Source organism: Pristiophorus japonicus, chromosome 23 (assembly GCF_044704955.1).
Source record: "Pristiophorus japonicus isolate sPriJap1 chromosome 23, sPriJap1.hap1, whole genome shotgun sequence".
Classification (NCBI taxonomy): Eukaryota; Metazoa; Chordata; class Chondrichthyes; family Pristiophoridae; genus Pristiophorus; species Pristiophorus japonicus.
The window spans coordinates 4,509,013-4,528,116 of NC_091999.1; the positions used below are offsets into that span (position 1 = coordinate 4,509,013).

The 19,104-nt window shown below is 52.3% G+C and overlaps 1 protein-coding gene across 2 annotated transcripts in view; it reads right to left on the reverse strand.

The window, feature by feature from the left end:
• LOC139235280 (receptor-interacting serine/threonine-protein kinase 3-like) overlaps positions 1 to 19,104 on the reverse strand; it is a 52,052-nt gene that overhangs the window by 8,273 nt on the left and 24,675 nt on the right. For both annotated transcript variants that reach the window (XM_070866421.1, XM_070866422.1), the window contains exons 5-9: positions 15,117 to 15,166; positions 10,649 to 10,807; positions 9,792 to 9,874; positions 7,869 to 7,956; positions 1,591 to 1,673 (exon numbers count right to left, since the gene is read on the reverse strand). In XM_070866421.1, the coding sequence (XP_070722522.1) occupies positions 1,591 to 1,673; positions 7,869 to 7,956; positions 9,792 to 9,874; positions 10,649 to 10,807; positions 15,117 to 15,166 (463 nt within the window). The remainder of the gene's footprint in view (positions 1 to 1,590; positions 1,674 to 7,868; positions 7,957 to 9,791; positions 9,875 to 10,648; positions 10,808 to 15,116; positions 15,167 to 19,104) is intronic.

A 19,104-nucleotide genomic window follows, 5' to 3' on the forward strand; every position in this document is an offset into this window, starting at 1 on the left:
AAGGCCGCCTTATGGGTTGCCGTGGAGACGGGCGCCCTAACCACGTTCTACCTGGCGTAAACTCGAGGTGATCTGAAACTCGGCTGCCCCATGTCCTAACTCGCACCAAGTCCTGCTCACCCATCACCCCCTGTGCTCGCTGCCCCGTGTCCTAACTCGCACCCAGTCCCGCTCACCCATCATCCCCTGTGCTCGCTGCCCCGTGTCCTAACTCGCACCCAGTCCCGCTCACCCATCACCCCCTGTGCTCACTGCCCCCGTGTCCTAACTCGCACCCAGTCCCACTCACCCATCACCCCCTGTGCTCGCTGCCCCGTGTCCTAACTCGCACCGAGTCCCGCTCACCCATCACCCCCTGTGCTCACTGCCCCCGTGTCCTAACTCGCACCCAGTCCCACTCACCCATCACCCCCTGTGCTCGCTGCCCCGTGTCCTAACTCGCACCCAGTCCCGCTCACCCATCACCCGCTGTGCTCGCTGCCCCATGTCCTAACTCGCACCCAGTCCCGCTCACCCATCACCCCCTGTGCTCGCTGACCCCGTGTCCTAACTTGCACCGAGTCCCGCTCACCCATCACCCCCTGTGCTCGCTGACCCCGTGTCCTAACTTGCACCGAGTCCCGCTCACCCATCACCCCCTGTGCTCACTGCCCCGTGTCCTAACTCGCACCAAGTCCCGCTCACCCATCACCCCCTGTGCTCGCTGCCCCGTGTCCTAACTCACACCGAGTCCCGCTCACCTATCACCCGCTGTGCTCGCTGCCCCGTGTCCCAACTCACACCCTGTCCCGCTAACCTATCACCCCCTGTGCTCGCTGCCCCATGTCCTAACTCGCACCGAGTCCCGCTCACCCATCACCCTCTGTGCTCACTGCCCCGTGTCCTAACTCGCACTGAGTCCTGCTCACCCATCACCCCCTGTGCTCGCTTCCCCGTGTCCTAACTCGCACCGAGTCCCGCTCACCCATCACCCCCTGTGCTCGCTGACCTACATTGGCTCCCGGTTAAGCAACGCCTCGAATTCAAAACTCTCATCCTTGTTTACAAATCCCTCCATGGCCCTCGCCCCCTCCCTATCTCTGTAATCTCCTCCAACCACACAACCCCCCGAGATGTCTGCGCTCCTCTAATTCTGCCCCCCTGACCATCCCTGATTATAATCGCTCCACCATCGGTGGCCGTGCCTTCTGTTGCCTGGGCCCCAAGCTCTGGAACTCCCTCCCTAAACCTCTCCGCCTCTCTACCTCTCTCTCCTCCTTCAAGACGCTCCTTTGAAACCGACCTCTGTGACCCAGCTTTAGGTCACCAGCCCTAATTTCTCCTTATGTGGCTGGTTGTCAAATTTCTTTATCTCATAAGGCTCCTGTGAAGAGCCCTGGGATGTTTCACCACGTTAAAGGCGCTATATGAATACGGGTTGTTGTTGCTGTTGCCGTTGCTGCCCGTGCAATCAATCTAATCTACTTTGGATCAGTTCCACACCTGCTACCCCGCCCCCCCCACCCCCTCACCACCTCCTCCTCTGTTGGAATTGAGGGGCTCAGGCTCAAGGCCTGTGGAAAGGCCTCGTCGCCATGGAGACTCACTGACCGATGGTTCGTTTCCCAGGCACGGGACAGCTGCTGCGGGTGGGGGGTATTCAGGCCCCATGGACTGTTTCGAACGTAGCTCCCCTGTGGAGGAAGAAGTCACAGATTAGACACACAGGAACAGCGGGAGGCCATTTTATCCCTGTAGCATTTAGCTCCGTTCCCCACGGACTTTAATGACAAATATTGGATATGAGGACAACTCTCTGCTGAAAGTCAACAGGGCCTCAAATCTACAGGCCCACCAAGCTCATGGCCTACAGGGCTGTAGTGATACCCGCCCTCCTGTATGGCTCAGAGACGTGGACCGTGTACAGCGGACACCTCAAGTCGCTGGAGAAATACCACCAACGCTGTCTCCGCAAGATCCTGCCAATCCCCCCGGGAGGACAGACGCGCCAACGTTAGCGTCCTCGACCAGGCCCAAACATCCCCAGCATCGAAGCACTCACCACACACTCGACCAGCTCCGCTGGGCAGGGCCACATTGTCCGCATGGCCCCCCGACATGAGACTCCCAAAGCGAGCGCTCTACTCGGAACTCCTACACGGCAAGCGAGCCCCAGGGTGGGCAGAGGGAACGTTACAAGGGACCACCCTCAAAGCCCTCCCCTGATAAAGTGCAACATCCCCCACCGACACCTGGGAGTCCCTGGGCCCAAAGACCAGTCCCGCCCCTAAGTGGAGGAAGTGCATCCGGGAGGGCGCTGAGCACCTCGAGTCTCGTCGCCGAGAGCGCGCAGAAAGCAAGCGCAGGCAGCGGAAGGAGCGTGCGGCAAACCAGTCCCACCCTCCCCTTCCCTCAACCACTGTCTGTCCCGCCTGTGACAGAGACTGTAATTCCTGTGTTGGACTGTTCAGTCACCTGAGAACTCACTTTTAGAGTGGAAGCAAGTCTTCCTCGATTCCAACGGACTGCCTATGATGATGATGATGAAGATGGACTGGAGAATTTTAGCGATGGGGAAAGATTGGATAGGCTGGGGTCTGTTTTCTTTGGAACAGAGGAGGCTGAGGGGAGACCTGATTGAGGTGTATAAAATTATGAGGGGCCTGGATAGAGTGGATAGGACGGACCAATTTCCCTTGGCAGAGGGGTCAACAACCAGGTGGGCACAGATTTAAAGTAATTGGGGGGGAGGTTTAGAGGGGATTTGAGGGGAAATGTCTTCACCCAGAGGGATGTGGGGGTCTGGGGTGGAACTCACTGCCTGAAAGGGTGGTAGAGGCAGAATAAGGGGTTATGGGGAGCGGGCAGGGAAGTGGACCTGAGTGCATGATCGGATCAGCCATGATCGTATTAAATGGCGGAGCAGGCTCGAGGGGCCGAATGGCCGACTCCTGCTCCTATTTCTTATGTTTTTAAACCCCCACCACATTTAAAAAGGAGCTGGATGCGCACTTGAAGTGCCGTAACCTGCAGGATGATGGACCTAGAGCGGGAAAGTGGGATTAGGCTGGGTAGCTCTTGGTCGGCCGGCACGGACACAATGGGCCGAAATGGCCTCCTTCCGTGCTGTAAATTTCTGTGGTTCTATGAAAGGCGCTATATAAACGCATGGCTTTCTTTTCTTTCTTTCATCCCCTGCGTCTGTGCTTGGAATTAACTCGGAGGCCCGTGAGGTGAAAGGTCAGTGGACAGAATGTATAAACTTAAAAGTGTATCAGAAAGTGGGGTCAAAACAGGAAAGAAATGGTTACAAAAAAAAAATCAAATTTAAATAGATACAAATGGGTACGATCTGATAGCCATTACAGAGACGTGGTTGTAAGGTGACCAAGGCTGGGAACTAAATATCCAGGGGTATTTGACAATTCAGAAGGACAGACAGAAAGGAAAAGGGAGGTGGGGTAGCTCTGTTAATAAAGGACGGGATCAGTGCGTTAGTGAGAAACGATATCGGCTCCGAGGATCAAGGTGTTGAAACAGTTTGGGTGGAGATAAGGAATAATAAAGGGAAAAAGTCACTGGTGGGCGTCGTCTATACGCCCCCCTAACTGTAGCTACACTGTTGGACAGAGTATAAACCAAGGAATAATGGAGGCTTGTAATAAAGGAACGACAATAATCATGAGCGATTTTAAGCTTCATATTGATTGGACAAAGCAAATTGGCCAGGGTAGCCTTGAGGAAGAGTTCATAGAGTGTATCCGGGATAGTTTGCTTGAACAGTATGTTGCAGAACCAACCAGGGAGCAGGCTATCTTAGATCTGGTACTGTGTAATGAGTCAGGATTAATAAATGATTTCGTAGTAAAGGATCCTCTAGGAAAGAGTGATCATAGCATGATTGAATTTCAAATTCTGTTGGAGGGTGAGAAAGTTGGATCTCAAACCAGTGTCCATCCTAAGCTTAAATAAAGGAGACTACAAAGGTATGAGGGCAGAGTTGGCTAAAGTGGACTGGGAGAATAGATTAAAGTATGGGACAGTTGATGAGCAGTGGCAGCCATTTAAGGAGATATTTCATAACTCGCACCAAAAATATATCCCAATGGGAAGGAAAGACTGTAAGAGAAGGGATAACCATCCGTGGCTAACTAAGGAAATAAGGGAGGGTATCAAATTGAAAATAAAGGCATTCAATGTGGCCAAGACTATTGGGAGGTCAGAGGATTGGGAAACTTTTAAAAGCCAGCAAATGACTAAAAACGTAATAAGTAAAGGGAAGATAGATTATGAAAGTAAACTAACACGAAATATAAAAACAGAAAGTAAGGTACATAAAAATAGAGTGGCTAAAGTAAATGTTGGTCCCCTGGAGGAGGAGACTGGGGAATTAATAATGGGGAAAAGGGGTAAGGGCAGAGACTTTGAACAAATATTTTGTATCTGTCTTGAGAGTAGAAGACACTAAAAACATCCCAATAGTGGATAATCAAGGGGCTACAGGGAGGGAGGAATTAATATAATCACTATCACTAATGAAGTAGTACTCGATAAAATAATGGGACTAAAGGCAGACAAGTCTCCTGGACCTGATGGTTTACATCCTAGGGTCTTAAAAGAAGTAGCTGCAGAGATAGTGGGATGCATTGGTTGTAATCTACCAAAATTCCCTGGATTCTGGGGCGGTTCCAGAGGATTGGAAAACCGCAAATGTAACGCCCCTATTTAAAAAAGGAGGCAGACAGAAAGCAGAAAACGATAGACCAGTTAGCCCAACATCTGTGGTCGGGAAAATGCTGGAGTCCATTATTAAGGAATCAGTAGTAGGACATTTGGAAAAACATAGTTCAATCAAGCAGAGGGGTTTTATGAAAGGGAAATCATGTTTGACAAATTTGCTGCAATTCTTTGAGGATGTAACGAGCAGGGTGGATAAAGGGGAACCAGTGGATGTGGTGTATTTGGATTTCAGAAGGCATTCGATAAGGTGCCACATAAAAGGTTACTGCACAAGATAAAAGTTCACGGGGTTGGGGGTAATATATTAGCATGGATAGAGGATTGGCTAACAGAAAACAGAGAGTCGGGATAAATGGGTCACTTTCCGGTTGGCAATCAGTAACTACTGGGGTTCCACAGGTAGGCAAATGGAATGTTGGCCTTTATTGCAAGGGGGTTGGAGTATAAAAGCAGGGAAGTCCTGCTACAACTGTACAGGGTATTGGTGAGGCCACACCTGGAGTACTGCGTGCAGTTTTGGTCTCCGTATTTAAGGAAGGATATACTTCCATTGGAGGCTGTTCAGAGAAAGTTCACTGGGTTGATTCCGGAGATGAGGGGGTTGACTTATGAGGAAAGGTTGAGCAGGTTGGGCCTCTACTCATTGGAGTTCAGAAGAATGAGAGGTGATCTTACCGAAACATATAAGATAATGAGGGGGCTCGACAAGGTAGATGCAGAGAGGATGTTTCCACTGATGGGGGAAACTAAAACTAGGGGACATAGTCTTAGAATAAGGGGCCGCCCATTTAAAACTGAGATGAGGAGGAATTTCTTCTCTCAGAGGGTTGTAAATCTGTGGAATTCTCTGCCCCAGAGAGCTGTGGAGGCTGGGTCATTGAATGTATTTAAGGTGGAGAAGGAGGAACAGTGAGGAGGAAAGGGTGTGAGAGAAAAGCTAGCCATCCGTGGCTAACTAAAGAAATAAAGGACGGTATCCAATTAAAAACAAGGGCATACAAAGTGGCCAAAACTAGTGGGAGGGCAGAAGATTGGGAAGCTTTTAAAAGTCAGCAAAGAACGGCTAAAAAAATTATTAAGAAAGGGAAGATAGACTATGAAAGTATTTAGCACAAAATCTAAACACAGATAGCAAGAGTTTCTATAGGTACATAAAAAGGAAAAGAGTGGCCAAAGTAAATGTTGGTCCCTTAGAGGACGAGACCAGGGAATTAGTAATGGGGAACATGGAGATGGCAGAATCTCTGAACAAATATTTTGTATCAGTCTTTACGGTAGAGGACACTAACATTATCCCAACAGTGAATAGTCAAGGGGCTATAGTGGGGGAGGAACTTAACACAATCACAATCACTAAGGAGGTGGTACTCAGTAAGATAATGGGACTAAAGGCAGATAAGTCCCCTGGACCTGATGGCTTGCATCCTAGGGTCTTAAGAGAAGTAGCGGCAAGGATAGTGGATGCATTGGTTGTAATTTACCAACATTCCCTGGATTCTGGGGAGGTCCCAGCAGATTGGAAAACTGCAAATGTAACACCCCTATTTAAAAAAGGAGGCAGACAAAAAGCAGGAAACTATAGACCAGTTAGCCTAACATCTGTGGTTGGGAAAATGTTGGAGTCCATTATTAAAGAAGCAGTAGCAGGACATCTGGAAAAGCAAAATTTGGTCAGGCAGAGTCAGCATGGATTTATGAAGGAGAAGTCATGTTTGACAAATTTGCTGGAATTCTTTGAGGATGTAACAAACAGGGTGGATAAAGGGGAAACCAGTGGATGTGGTGTATTTGGATTTCCAGAAGGCATTTGACAAGGTGCCACATAAAAGTTACTGCACAAGATAAAAGTTCACAGGGTTGGGGGTAATATATTAGCATGGATAGAGGATTGGCTAATTAACAGAGAACAGAGAGTCGGGATAAATGGTTCATTGTCTGGTTGGCAACCAGTAACTAGTGGGGTGCCGCAGGGATCAGTGCTGGGACCCCAACTATTTACAATCTATATTAACGACTTCGAGGAAGGGACTGAGTGTAACGTAGCCAAGTTTGCTGACGATACAAAGATGGGAGGAAAAGCAATGTGTGAGGAGGACACAAAAAATCTGCAAAAGGACACAGACAGGCTCAGTGAGTGGGCAAAAATTTGGCAGATGGAGTATAATGTTGGAAAGTGTGAGGTCATGCACTTTGGCAGAAAAAAATCAAAGAGCAAGTTATTATTTAAATGGAGAAAAATTGCAAAGTGCTGCAGTACAGCGGGACCTGGGGGCCCTGGTGCATGAAACACAAAAGGTTAGTATGCAGGTACAGCAAGTGATCAGGAAGGCCAATGGTATCTTGGCCTTTATTGCAAAGGGGATGGAGTATAAAAGCAGGGAAATCTTGCTCCAGTTATACAGGGTATTGGTGAGGCCACACCTGGAGTACTGTGTGCAGTTTTGGTTTCCATATTTACGAAAGGATATACTTGCTTTGTAAGGCAGTTCAGAGAAGGTTCACTCGGTTGATTCCGGAGATGAGGGGGTTGACTTATGAGGAAAGGTTGAGGAGGTTGGGCCTCTACTCATTGGAATTCAGAAGAATGAGAGGTGATCTTATCGAAACGTATAAAATTATGAGGAGGCTGGACAAGGTGGATGCAGAGAGGATGTTTCCACTGATGGGGGAGACTAGAACTCGGGGGCATGGTCTTAGAATAAGGGGCCACCCATTTAAAACTGAGATGAGGAGGAATTTCTTCTCTCAGAGGGTTGTAAATCTGTGGAATTCTCTGCCCCAGAGAGCTGTGGAGGCTGGGTCATTGAATATATTTAAGGCGGAGATAGACAGATTTTTGAGCGATAAGGGAGTGAAGGGTTATGGGGAGCGGGCGGGGAAGTGGAGCTGAGTCCATGATCGGATCAGCCATGATCTCACTGAATGGCGGAGCAGGCTCAAGGGGCCGAATGGCCGACTCCTGCTCCTATTTCTTATGTTCTTATGACCCACTTCCCGTACCCAGGCCTGTCGGGAACTGATGAGACGTTATGATCACAGCAGCAGAACGCACTGGGCCGGGAGTTTAAGAAAAAATGCGAGTGTCACCGCCAGTGCTAGCCTTTATTGCCCGTCCCTAACTGAGAGAAGGATCATTGCAAACATCTCACCAATTGCTTCTGACGCATTGTCCGGAAGGCTCAGGGCACCCACTGTGTCCGAGAGACTCACATTGCTGCTGCTGCTGGCTAGGGTATTCTGCAACACAACACAAAACCTCCCTTATCCAGTGTCCACACACAGCGGAGACACAGAATCCCCTTTAGCCAGTGTCCGCGCACACAGCGGAGGCACAAAACCCCCCTTTATCCAGTGCCCGCGCTCCTCAAAAGGCACAGAACCCCTTCATCCATTGTCGACGCCCCTTCAAATTAGCCCGTCCCCTTTATCCACTGTCCACACTCCTCGGAGGCATAGAATCCCCTTTGCCCAGTGCCTATGCACCTTTGAGTTAGCGTGTCCCCTTTATCTAATAACTACGCCTCCTTGAGTTAACGTGTCCCCTTTATCCAGTATCTACACCTCCTTGAGTTCGCAAGTCCCCTTTATCCAGTAATTACGCCCCCTTGAGCTAGCGGGTCCCCTTTATCCAGTATCTCTACCCACTTAAGCTCGCATGTCCCCTTTATCCAGTACCTATGTCCCCTTGAGTTGCGAGTCCCCTTAATCCAGTAACTATGCCCATTGAGTTAGTGTGTCCTCTTTATCCAGTATCTATGCCCCCTTGAGTTAGCGTGTCCTCTTTTTCCAGTGTTTACGCTCTCCGTAGTTAATGAGTGTCCTTTATCCAGTGCCTATAGAGTCTTGAGATAGCGTGTCCCCTTTATCCAGTAACTATGCCCCCTTGAGTTGCAAGTCCCCTTTATGCAGTATCTATGACCCCTTGAGTTAGCGTGTCCTCATTATCCAGTGTTTATGCTTTCCGGAGTTATTGAGTGCCCTTTATCCAGTGCCTATAAAGCCTTGAAATAGCAAGCCCTCCTTATCCAGATACTACACTCTCTCTCTCTCGGTAGCGTGTCCCCTTTATCCAGCGCCTACAATCTCTCGATTAGCGAGCCCCCTTTATCCAGCACCTACACTCTCTCGATTAGCGAGTCCCATTTATCCAGCATTTACACTCTCTTGATTAGCGAGTCCCCTTTATCCAGCGCCTACACTCTCTCGATTAGTGAGTCCCCTTTATCCAGCGCCTACACTCTCTCGATTAGTGAGCCCCCTTTATCCAGCGCCTACACACTCTCGATTAGCGAGTCCCCTTTATCCAGCGCCTACACTCTCTCGATTAGTGAGCCCCCTTTATCCAGCGCCGACACACTCTCGATTAACGAGTCCCCTTTATCCAGCGCCTACACTCTCTCGATTAGCGAGTCCCCTTTATCCAGCACTTACACTCTCTCGATTAGCAAGTCCCCTTTATCCAGCGCCGACACTCTCTCGATTAGCGAGTCCCCTTTATCCAGCGCCGACACTCTCTCGATTAGTGAGTCCCCTTTATCCAGCGCCCACACTCTCTCGATTAGCAAGTCCCCTTTATCCAGCGCCGACACTCTCTCGATTAGCGAGTCCCCTTTATCCAGCACTTACACTCTCTCGATTAGCAAGTCCCCTTTATCCAGCGCGTACACTCTCTGCAGTTAGCGAGTCCCCTTTATCCAGTGCCTACACTCTGTCGATTAGCAAGTCCCCTTTATCCAGCGCCGACACTCTCTCGATTAGCGAGTCCCCTTTATCCAGCGCCGACACTCTCTCGATTAGTGAGTCCCCTTCATCCAGCACTCACACTCTCTCGATTAGCAAGTCCCCTTTATCCAGCGCCGACACTCTCTCGATTAGCGAGTCCCCTTTATCCAGCACTTACACTCTCTCGATTAGCAAGTCCCCTTTATCCAGCGCGTACACTCTCTGCAGTTAGCGAGTCCCCTTTATCCAGTGCCTACACTCTGTCGATTAGCGAGTCCCCTTTATCCACCATAGCCTCCAAAGGATGAGGGACTCGCAGTCCTCACACCCGCTCACCTCTCCGCACTCACCAGTATCGTACAGACCCTGTGAACTGCCTCGGCAACACTTGCCCTGTGAGCTTGAAACGCTTCTTCAGTCCGAACACAGCAATCTGCACAAACATATGGAAAACAGGAGTCCGATCTTCACAAGCGTACAGCTGGCAATTTGTTTTCATTCCCTCATGGGGACGTGGCAAGGGTAAAAATGTGAGATGCATTCTTCAGCAATTGATATCCCAGGGTTTGCATGTTAGAGGGGGCATTACTCTGTATCTAACCCCCTGTACCTGCCCTGGGAGTGTTTGATGGGACAGTGTAGAGGGAGCTTTACTCTGTATCTAACCCCCTATACCTGCCCTGGGAGTGTTTGATGGGACAGTGTAGAGGGAGTTTTACTCTGTATCTAACCCCGTGCTGTACCTGCCCTGGGAGTGTTTGATGGGACAGTGTAGAGGGAGCTTTACTCTGTATCTAACCCCATGCTGTACCTGCCCTGGGAGTGTTTGATGGGACAGTGTAGAGGAGGCTTTACTCTGTATCTAACCCGTGCTGTACCTGCCCTGGGAGTGTTTGATGGGATAGTGTAGAGGGAGCTTTACTCTGTGTCTAACCCCCTGTACCTGCCCTGGGAGTGTTTGATGGGACAGTGTAGAGGGAGCTTTACTCTGTATCTAACCCCCTGTACCTGCCCTGGGAGTGTTTGATGGGACAGTGTAGAGGGAGCTTTACTCTGTATCTAACCCCCTGTACCTGCCCTGGGAGTGTTTGATGGGACAGTGTAGAGGGAGCTTTACTCTGTATCTAACCCCCTGTACCTGCCCTGGGAGTGTTTGACGGGACAGCGTAGAGGAGTATTTGATATGACGCCCCTTCCCTCAACTTACCCACAAACCGTGGCCGTTGCTCTGGGTCACTGTGCCAACATTCCTCCATGAGGGCCTTCAGGTCGAGCTTCTCCACAGAATCCAGGGTGTGCAGGAGGCTGAGGTCTGGCCGCTGATTCTGAGGGATTAATAACTTGATGAGGCCCCGCTGCAGAACTCCTGCAAAAGGGGAGCCAATTAAATCGGAACCGAGGCCTTCTGAAACAGGCTTCCAGGGGACGGACCCCTGAATAATGCGGGAAAGTCGCCCCCCCCCGTAGCGGGCTGGCGCATGGGGCCCAAACCCTTCAGTTCTCCCGCCTCCGCAACAGGGAGACAAATCCAGGCTCACTCCCAGATGGAATTTACTGGGTGTAAGACTGCATCAATTCCTCCCGAGTTCCATAGAAACATAGAAAATAGGTGCAGGAGTAGGCCATTCGGCCCTTCGAGCCTGCACCACCATTCAATAAGATCATGGCTGATCATTCACCTCAGTACCCCTTTCCTGCTTTCTCTCCATACCCCTTGAGCCCTTTAGCCGTAAGGGCCACATCTATCTCCCTCTTGAATATATCCAATGAACTGGCATCAACAACTCTCTGCGGCTGGGAATTCCACAGGTTAACAACTCTCTGAGTGAAGAAGTTTCTCCTCATCTCGGTCCTAAATGGACTACGCCTTATCCTTAGACTGTGTCCCCTGGTTCTGGACTTCCCCAACATCGGGAACATTCTTCCTGCATCTAACCTGTCCAGTCCCGTCTGAATTTTATATGTTTCTCTGAGATCCCCACTCATCCTTCTAAACTCCAGTGAATACAGGCCCAGTCGATCCAGTCTCTCCTCATATGTCAGTCCTGCCATCCCGGGAATCAGTCTGGTGAACCTTTGATGCACTCCCTCAATAGCAAGAACGTCCTTCCTCAGATTAGGAGACCAAAACTGAACACAATATTCCAGGAGAGGTCCCACCAAGGTCCTGTACAACTGCAGTAAGACCTCCCTGCTCCTATACTCAAATCCCCTAGCTATGAAGGCCAACGTACCATTTGCCTTCTTAACCGCCTGCTGTACCTACATGCCAACTTTCAATGACTGATGTACCATGACACCCAGGTCTCGTTGCACCTCCCCTTTTCCTAATCTGCCGCCATTCAGATAACATTCTGCCTTTGTGTTTTTGCCACCAAAGTGGATAACCTCACATTTATCCACATTATACTGCATCTGCCATGCATTTGCCCACTCACCTAACCTATCCAAGTCACCCTGCAGCCTCTTAGCATCCTCCTCGCAGCTCACACCTCCACCCAGTTTAGTGTCATCTGCAAACTTGGAGATATAACACTCAATTCCCTCATCCAAACCGTTAATATATTCCCAACGGAATGACACAGTATTAGGAAGCTTTTTTCCCAGTGCGTTGCTTTCAGTTGACTTGGACAAAATGCGACTTGAGGTGTCTACTGTACACGGTCCACGTCTCTGAGCCACACAGGAGGGCGGGTGTCACTAACAGCCCTGTAGACCACGAGCTCGGTGGTGGATTTGAGGGCCTGGTCTTCGAACACTCTTTTCCTCAGGCGGCCGAAGGCTGCGCTGGCGCACTGGAGGCGGTGTTGGATCTCCTCGTCGATGCCTGCCCTTGTTGATAGTAGGCTCCCGAGGTATGGGCAATGGTCCACGGTGTCCAGGGCCGCGCCGTGGGTCTTGATGACTGGGGGGGGCAGTGCTGTGCGGCGGTGACAGGCTGGTGGAGGGCCTTTGTCTTACGGATGTTTAGCGTAAGGCCCATGCTTTCATAGGCCTCGGTGAATACGTCGACTGTGTCCTCTCGGAAATAGTCGAATAGCGAACTCCAGTATAATACAAAACAAAATATTAACTCAAGTGGCTGAGGAGCAATAGGTATTGTCCAGTTGCACCTCATGCAAATGACAAGTGGACACGGACCTGTTCCAATTTAACTACAGTTTAGATTTATTTATTTATTTGTTTATTAATGCTTCCTAATATTGTGTCATTCCGTTCGTAACTCAGGAGCAATTGACGCAGCCTTACACCAAGTAAATTGCATTGATATTTTGTACATCAAGCTGGACTGTACACCTTGGCTCAGAGACCTGGACCGTGTACAGTAGACACCTCAAGTCGCTGGAGAAATACCACCAACGCTGTCTCCGCAAGATCCTGCAAATCCCCCCCGGGAGGACAGACGCACCAACGTTAGCGTCCTCGACCGGGCCCAACATCCCCAGCATCGAAGCATTTGACCACACACTCGACCAGCTCTGCTGGGCAGGGCCCACATTGTCCGCATGGCCCCCGACACGAGACTCCCCAAAGCGAGCGCTCTACTCGGAACTCCCGCACGGCAGGCGAGCCCCAGGGTGGGCAGAGGAAACGTTACAAGGGACCACCCTCAAAGTCCTCCCCTGATAAAGTGCAACATCCCCCCCCCACCGACACCTGGGAGTCCCTGGGCCCAAAGACGGTTGTTGGGGGAGAAGGGGGCCCCTGGGAGTCACAACCTCAGGACGTCCAATGAAGTCGTTTCAAAGTGAGGCCGCTGCTGTGTAAGTAGGAAAAGGCGGGCAGCCAATTTGCGCACAGCAAGATCCACAATGTGACGCTGAGCAGATCCTGTTTTTAATGATGTTGGTGGAGGGGTAAACATAGGCCACAGATTTGAGCCCTCACCCTAACCCCAATGCCCCATAATGCGGGACAGAGGGACCTGGGGGTTCCTTGTGCATGAAACACAAAAATGTTAGTATGCAGGTACAGCAAGTGATCAGGAAGGCCAATGGAATGTTGGCCTTTATTGCAAAGGGGGATAGAGTATAAAAGCAGACAAGTCCTGCTACAACTGGATGTGGATAAATGTGAGGTTATCCACTTTGGTGGTAAAAACAGAGATACTGACTGTTATCTGAACGGTGACAGATTGGGAAAAGGGGAGGTGCAACGAGACCTGGGTGTCATGGTACATCAGTCATTGAAGGTTGGCATGCAGGTACAGCAGGCGGTTAAGAAAGCAAATGGCATGTTGGCCTTCATAGCGAGGGGATTTGAGTACAGGGGCAGGGAGGTGTTGCTACAGTTGTACAGGGCCTTGGTGAGGCCACACCTGGAGTATTGTGGACAGTTTTGGTCTCCTAACTTGAGGAAGGACATTCTCGCTATTGAGGGAGTGCAGCGAAGGTTCACCAGACTGATTCCCGGGATGGCGGGACTGACCTATCAAGAAAGACTGGATCAACTGGGCTTGTATTCACTGGAGTTCAGAAGAATGAGAGGGGATCTCATAGAAACGTTTAAAATTCTGACGGGTTTAGACAGGTTAGATGCAGGAAGAATGTTCCCAATGTTGGGGAAGTCCAGAACCAGGGGGTCACAGTCTAAGGATAAGGGGTAAGCCATTTAGGACCAAGATGAGGAGAAACTTCTTCACCCAGAGAGTGATGAACCTGTGGAATTCTCTACCACAGGAAGTTGTTGAGGCCAATTCACTAAATATATTCAAAAAGGAGTTAGATGTAGTCCTTACTACTCGGGGGATCAAGGGGTATGGCGAGAAAGCAGGAATGGGGTACTGAAGTTGCATTGTTCAGCCATGAACTCATTGAATGGCGGTGCAGGCTCGAAGGGCCGAATGGCCTACTCCTGCACCTATTTTCTATGTTTCTATGCTTCTATGTAACTGCACAGGGTATTGGTGAGGCCACACCTGGAGTACTGCGTACAGTTTTGGTCTCCGTATTTCAGGAAGGATACACTTGCATTGGAGGCAGTTCAGAGAAGGTTCACTCGGTTGATTCCGGGGATGAGGGGGGTTGACTTATGAGGAAAGGTTGAGCAGGTTGGGCCTCTACTCATTGGAGTTCAGAAGAATGAGAGGTGAGCTTATCGAAACGTATAAGATTCAGAGCGGGCTTGACAGGGTAGATGCAGAGAGGATGTTTCCCCTTGTGGGGGAGAGGGGGAGGAATCTAGAACTAGGGGCCATAGTCTCAGAATAAGGGGCCGCCCATTTAAAACTGAGATGAGGAGGAATTTCTTCTCTCAGAGGGTTGTAAATCTGTGGAATTCTCTGCCCCAGAGAGCTGTGGAGGGCTGGGTCATTGAATATATTTAAGGTGGAGATAGACAGGTTTTTGAGCGATAAGGGAGTGAAGGGTTACGGGGAGCGGGCGGGGAAGTGGAGCTGAGTCCATGATCGGATCGGCCATGAAGGGCCTTGCGCTACCGAAATGCGAGTTATTGACCGCATATACAGCCCACAATGCATTGCGCAGGGCGTCCCTCGCAAACCGGGAGGGGCGAGTTACGATGGCAGCGGCATTTGCCACCAACGCGTTCGCGCTCACGCCCCGCCCTCGCGCCGTGTTTCGATTTTGCCCCCCCTCCCCCTCACTGCATCACGCCCCCCCCCCCCCACCCCCCCTCCCCCCACCCCATTCCCCAACCCTCCGCTCCATCCTTACCACTATACGGCTTCTTCCCGGTCAGGACGCTCCACATCAGGATGCTGAAACTGTAATCAACAACAGGAGAAGACGCACGTCGGAAAACAGCTACTTAACGGCCTCGGCCCCATTACCCAGCATTCTCAGAGGGTGAAAGGTCAACGCCTCCATCCCGCTCCCCAACTCCTGCCTGGGGCTGAACCAGACTGCCCGTAACCTCGGGCTCTCATACTTGACCCCGAAATGAGCCTAGGGCCTCATATCAACCACATAACTAAGACCGCCTATTTCCACCTCCGTAACATCGCCCGTCTCCGCCCTTCCCCCCCCGCCTCAGCTCATCCGCTGCTGAAGCCCTCATCCGTGCCTCGGTTAGACTTGACGACTCCAACGCACTCCTGGCTGGCCCCCCACGTTCCACCCCACGTAATCTCGAGGTGACCCAAAACCCGGCCGCCCCCCTGTGTCCGAACTCGCACCGAGTCCCGCTCACCCATCACCCACTGTGCTCACTGCCCCCGTGTCCTAACTCGCACCGTGTCCCGCTCACCCATCACCCCCTGTGCTCACTGCCCCCGTGTCCTAACTCGCACCGTGTCCCGCTCACCCATCACCCCCTGTGCTCACTGCCCCCGTGTCCTAACTCGCACCGAGTCCCGCTCACCCATCACCCCCTGTGCTCACTGCCCCCGTGTCCTAACTCGCACCAAGTCCCGCTCACCCATCACCCCCTGTGCTCGCTGCCCCGTGTCCTAACTCACACCCAGTCCCGCTCACCCATCACCCCCTGTGCTCACTGCACCGTGTCCTAACTCGCACCGAGTCCCGCTCACCCATCACCCCCTGTGCCCCATGTACTAACTCGCACCGAGTCCCGCTCACCCATCACCCCCTGTGCTCTCTGCCCCCGTGTCCTAACTCGCACCAAGTCCCACTCACCCACCACCCCCTGTGCTCTCTGCCCCATGTCCTAACTCACACCCAGTCCCGCTCACCCATCACTCCCTGTGCTCGCTGCCCCGTGTCCTAACTCGCACCGTGTCCCGCTCACCCATCACCCCACTGTGCTCCTGCCCCCGTGTCCTAACTCGCACCAAGTCCCGCTCACCCATCACCCCCTGTGCTCGCTGACCTACATTGGCTCCCGGTTAAACAACGCCTCGATTTCAAAATTCTCATCCTTGTTTACAAATCCCTCCACGGCCCTCGCCCCCTCCCTATCTCTGTAATCTCCTCCAGCCCCACAACCCCCCGAGATGTCTACACTCCTCTAATTCTACCCTCTTGACCATCCCTGATTATAATCGCTCCACCATCGGTGGCCGTGCCTTCTGTTGCCTGGGCCCCAAGCTCTGGAACTCCCTCCCTGAACCTCTCCGCCTCTCTACCTCTCTCTCCTCCTTCAAGACGCTCCTTAAAACCTGCCTCTTTGACCGTGCTTTTGGTCACCTGCCCTAATTTCACTTCGATGTCAAATTTCTTAATCCCATAACGCTCCTGTCAAGCGCCTTGGGACGTTTCACGATGTTAAAGGCGCTGTATAAATCAAAGTTGTTGTTGTTGTTGACCCACTGACCCCCCCCCCACCCAGTGCCAACCTCGGAGAGAGAAGACTTTCATCCCTCCGCTCCCCCACTACCTGGGGCTGGAGTTGACCCCAAGGTCACCACAGGGTGAAAGGTCAGTGTCTGACCTACCGACCCCACTCGGTTCTCCCATCAGAGAGAGAGGACCTTCACCCCCCCCCCAAACCTCCCACCTCCGCCCCCCCCACACCCTACACTTCCATGTGGGACGCCATTCAGAGCACTGAAAGTGGCCTTCCATCCCATCATGGCCCTGCCAGTCCCAGCTCTTTGACGATGGCTGCTTGGCCGAAATCCCTTTCCCATTCCCTACCCTCCAGCTCCTTTCACATTTCCCCCTTCACAAATCCTGTTCCTCGTTCCCTTGTAACACGCAGTGCGATGGGAGCGGAGGTGAGTCAGTCGGTGAGAGTGGGGGGGGGGGGGTGGGGGGAGGCGGGGCGTGAGGGCGCTCACTGGGGTCGTGACCCCCCTCCGCACTCCCCAAAATGGCGTTGAGGTCGCCCATTTTCTACCCCAGGACTCTGGCCGCTGGCAACCGGCGGGGAACGTTGGCATTCCCGAGCGAGGCGGACGCCGTTACGAAATGCGGCCTATAACGGCCAAGTATGGACGTTGACCTTTGACCCCACACCCACTCGCTGACTGACCTTTCAACCTTACCGCCGCCTTCATACTACCCCACACGCGCACCCCCCCCACGTCACAACCAGGCCAGAGCTGTCTCTGTCTCGATAGTACTCCCTCCCACAATCCCAACCCCCCCTCCCCTCTGTGCGTCAATCTAACGTGGCAGCCAATTTGCGCACAGCAAGCTCCCACACACAGCAATGTGATAATGACCCGGATAATCTGTTCTTGTTATGTTGATTGAGGGATTAATATCGGCCCCAGGACACCGGGGGGAACTCCCCCCTGCTCTTCTTCGAAATAGTAGCCGTGGGATCTTTTACATCCTCCTGAGAGAGCAGACGGGGGCCCTCGGTTTAACGTCACATCCGAAAGACGGCACCTCCGACAGTGCGGCACTCCCTCAGCCCTGCACTGGGAGTGTCAGCCGAGGATAATGTGCCTGGAGTGGGTCTTGAACCTACAAACTTCCCATATGGGGTAGGAGAGGTACGTCACTGTAAGGGTCATGACCCCTGCTGACCCCAACGACACTGAGTTCGACCAATGAATGAGGGGGTTCGGTGAAGAGGGTCTTAACTCCCATCTGTTGTCAGCCGTGGCTCAGTGGGCAGCACCCTCGCCTCTGAGTCAGAAGGTTGTGGGTTCAAGGGTCACTCCAGGGACTCGAGCACCTAAATCCAGGCTGACACGCCCAGTGCAGTACTGAGGGAGTGCCGCACTGTCGGAGGGGCAGTGCTGAGGGAGCGCCGCACTGTCGGAGGGGCAGTGCTGAGGGAGCGCCGCACTGTCGGAGGGGCAGTGCTGAGGGAGCGCCGCACTGTCGGAGGGGCAGTGCTGAGGGAGCGCCGCACTGTCGGAGGGGCAGTACTGAGGGAGCGCCGCACTGTCGGAGGGGCAGTACTGAGGGAGCGCCGCACTGTCGGAGGGGCAGTACTGAGGGAGCGCCGCACTGTCGGAGAGGCAGTACCGAGGAAGTGCCGCACTGTCGGAGGGGCAGTACCGAGGGAGTGCCGCACTGTCGGAGGGGCAGTACTGAGGGAGCGCCGCACTGTCGGAGGGGCAGTACCGAGGGAGCACCGCACTGTCGGAGGGGCGGTACTGAGGGAGGGCCGCACTGTCGGAGGGGCAGTCCCGAGGGAGCGCTGCACTGTCGGAGGGGCAGTACTGAGGGAGCGCCGCACTGCGCTGTCGGAGGGACAGTACTGAGGGAGTGCCGCACTGTCGGAGGGGCCGTCTTTCGGATGAGACGTTAAACCGAGGCCCCGTCTGCTCTCTCAGGTGGACATAAAAAATCCCACGGCACTATTTTGAAGAAGAGCAGGGGGAGTTATCCCCGGGGTCCTGGGGCCAATATTTATCCCTCAATCAACATAACAAAAACAGATTATCTGGGTCATTATCACATTGCTGTGTGTGGGAGCTTGCTGTGCGCAAATTGCCGTTTCCCACATGACAACAGTGACGACACTCCAAAAGTACTTCGTTGGCTGTAAAGCGCCTTGAGACGTCCGGTGGTCGTGAAAGGCGCTATATAAATGCGAGTCTTTCTTTCTTTATACACGATGACACTGCACTCTGACAGTTATCGAATCACAGAAATTTACAGCACGGAAGGAGGCCATTCGGCCCATCGTGTCCATTCCGGCCGACCAAGAGGCTACCCGGCCTAATCCCACTTTCCCGCTCTGGGTCCGGAGCCCTGTGGGCTACGACACTTCAGGTGCACATCCAAATGTGGTGAGGGTTTCTGCCTCTACCCCCCCCCTTTCAGGCTGTGAGTTCCGCCC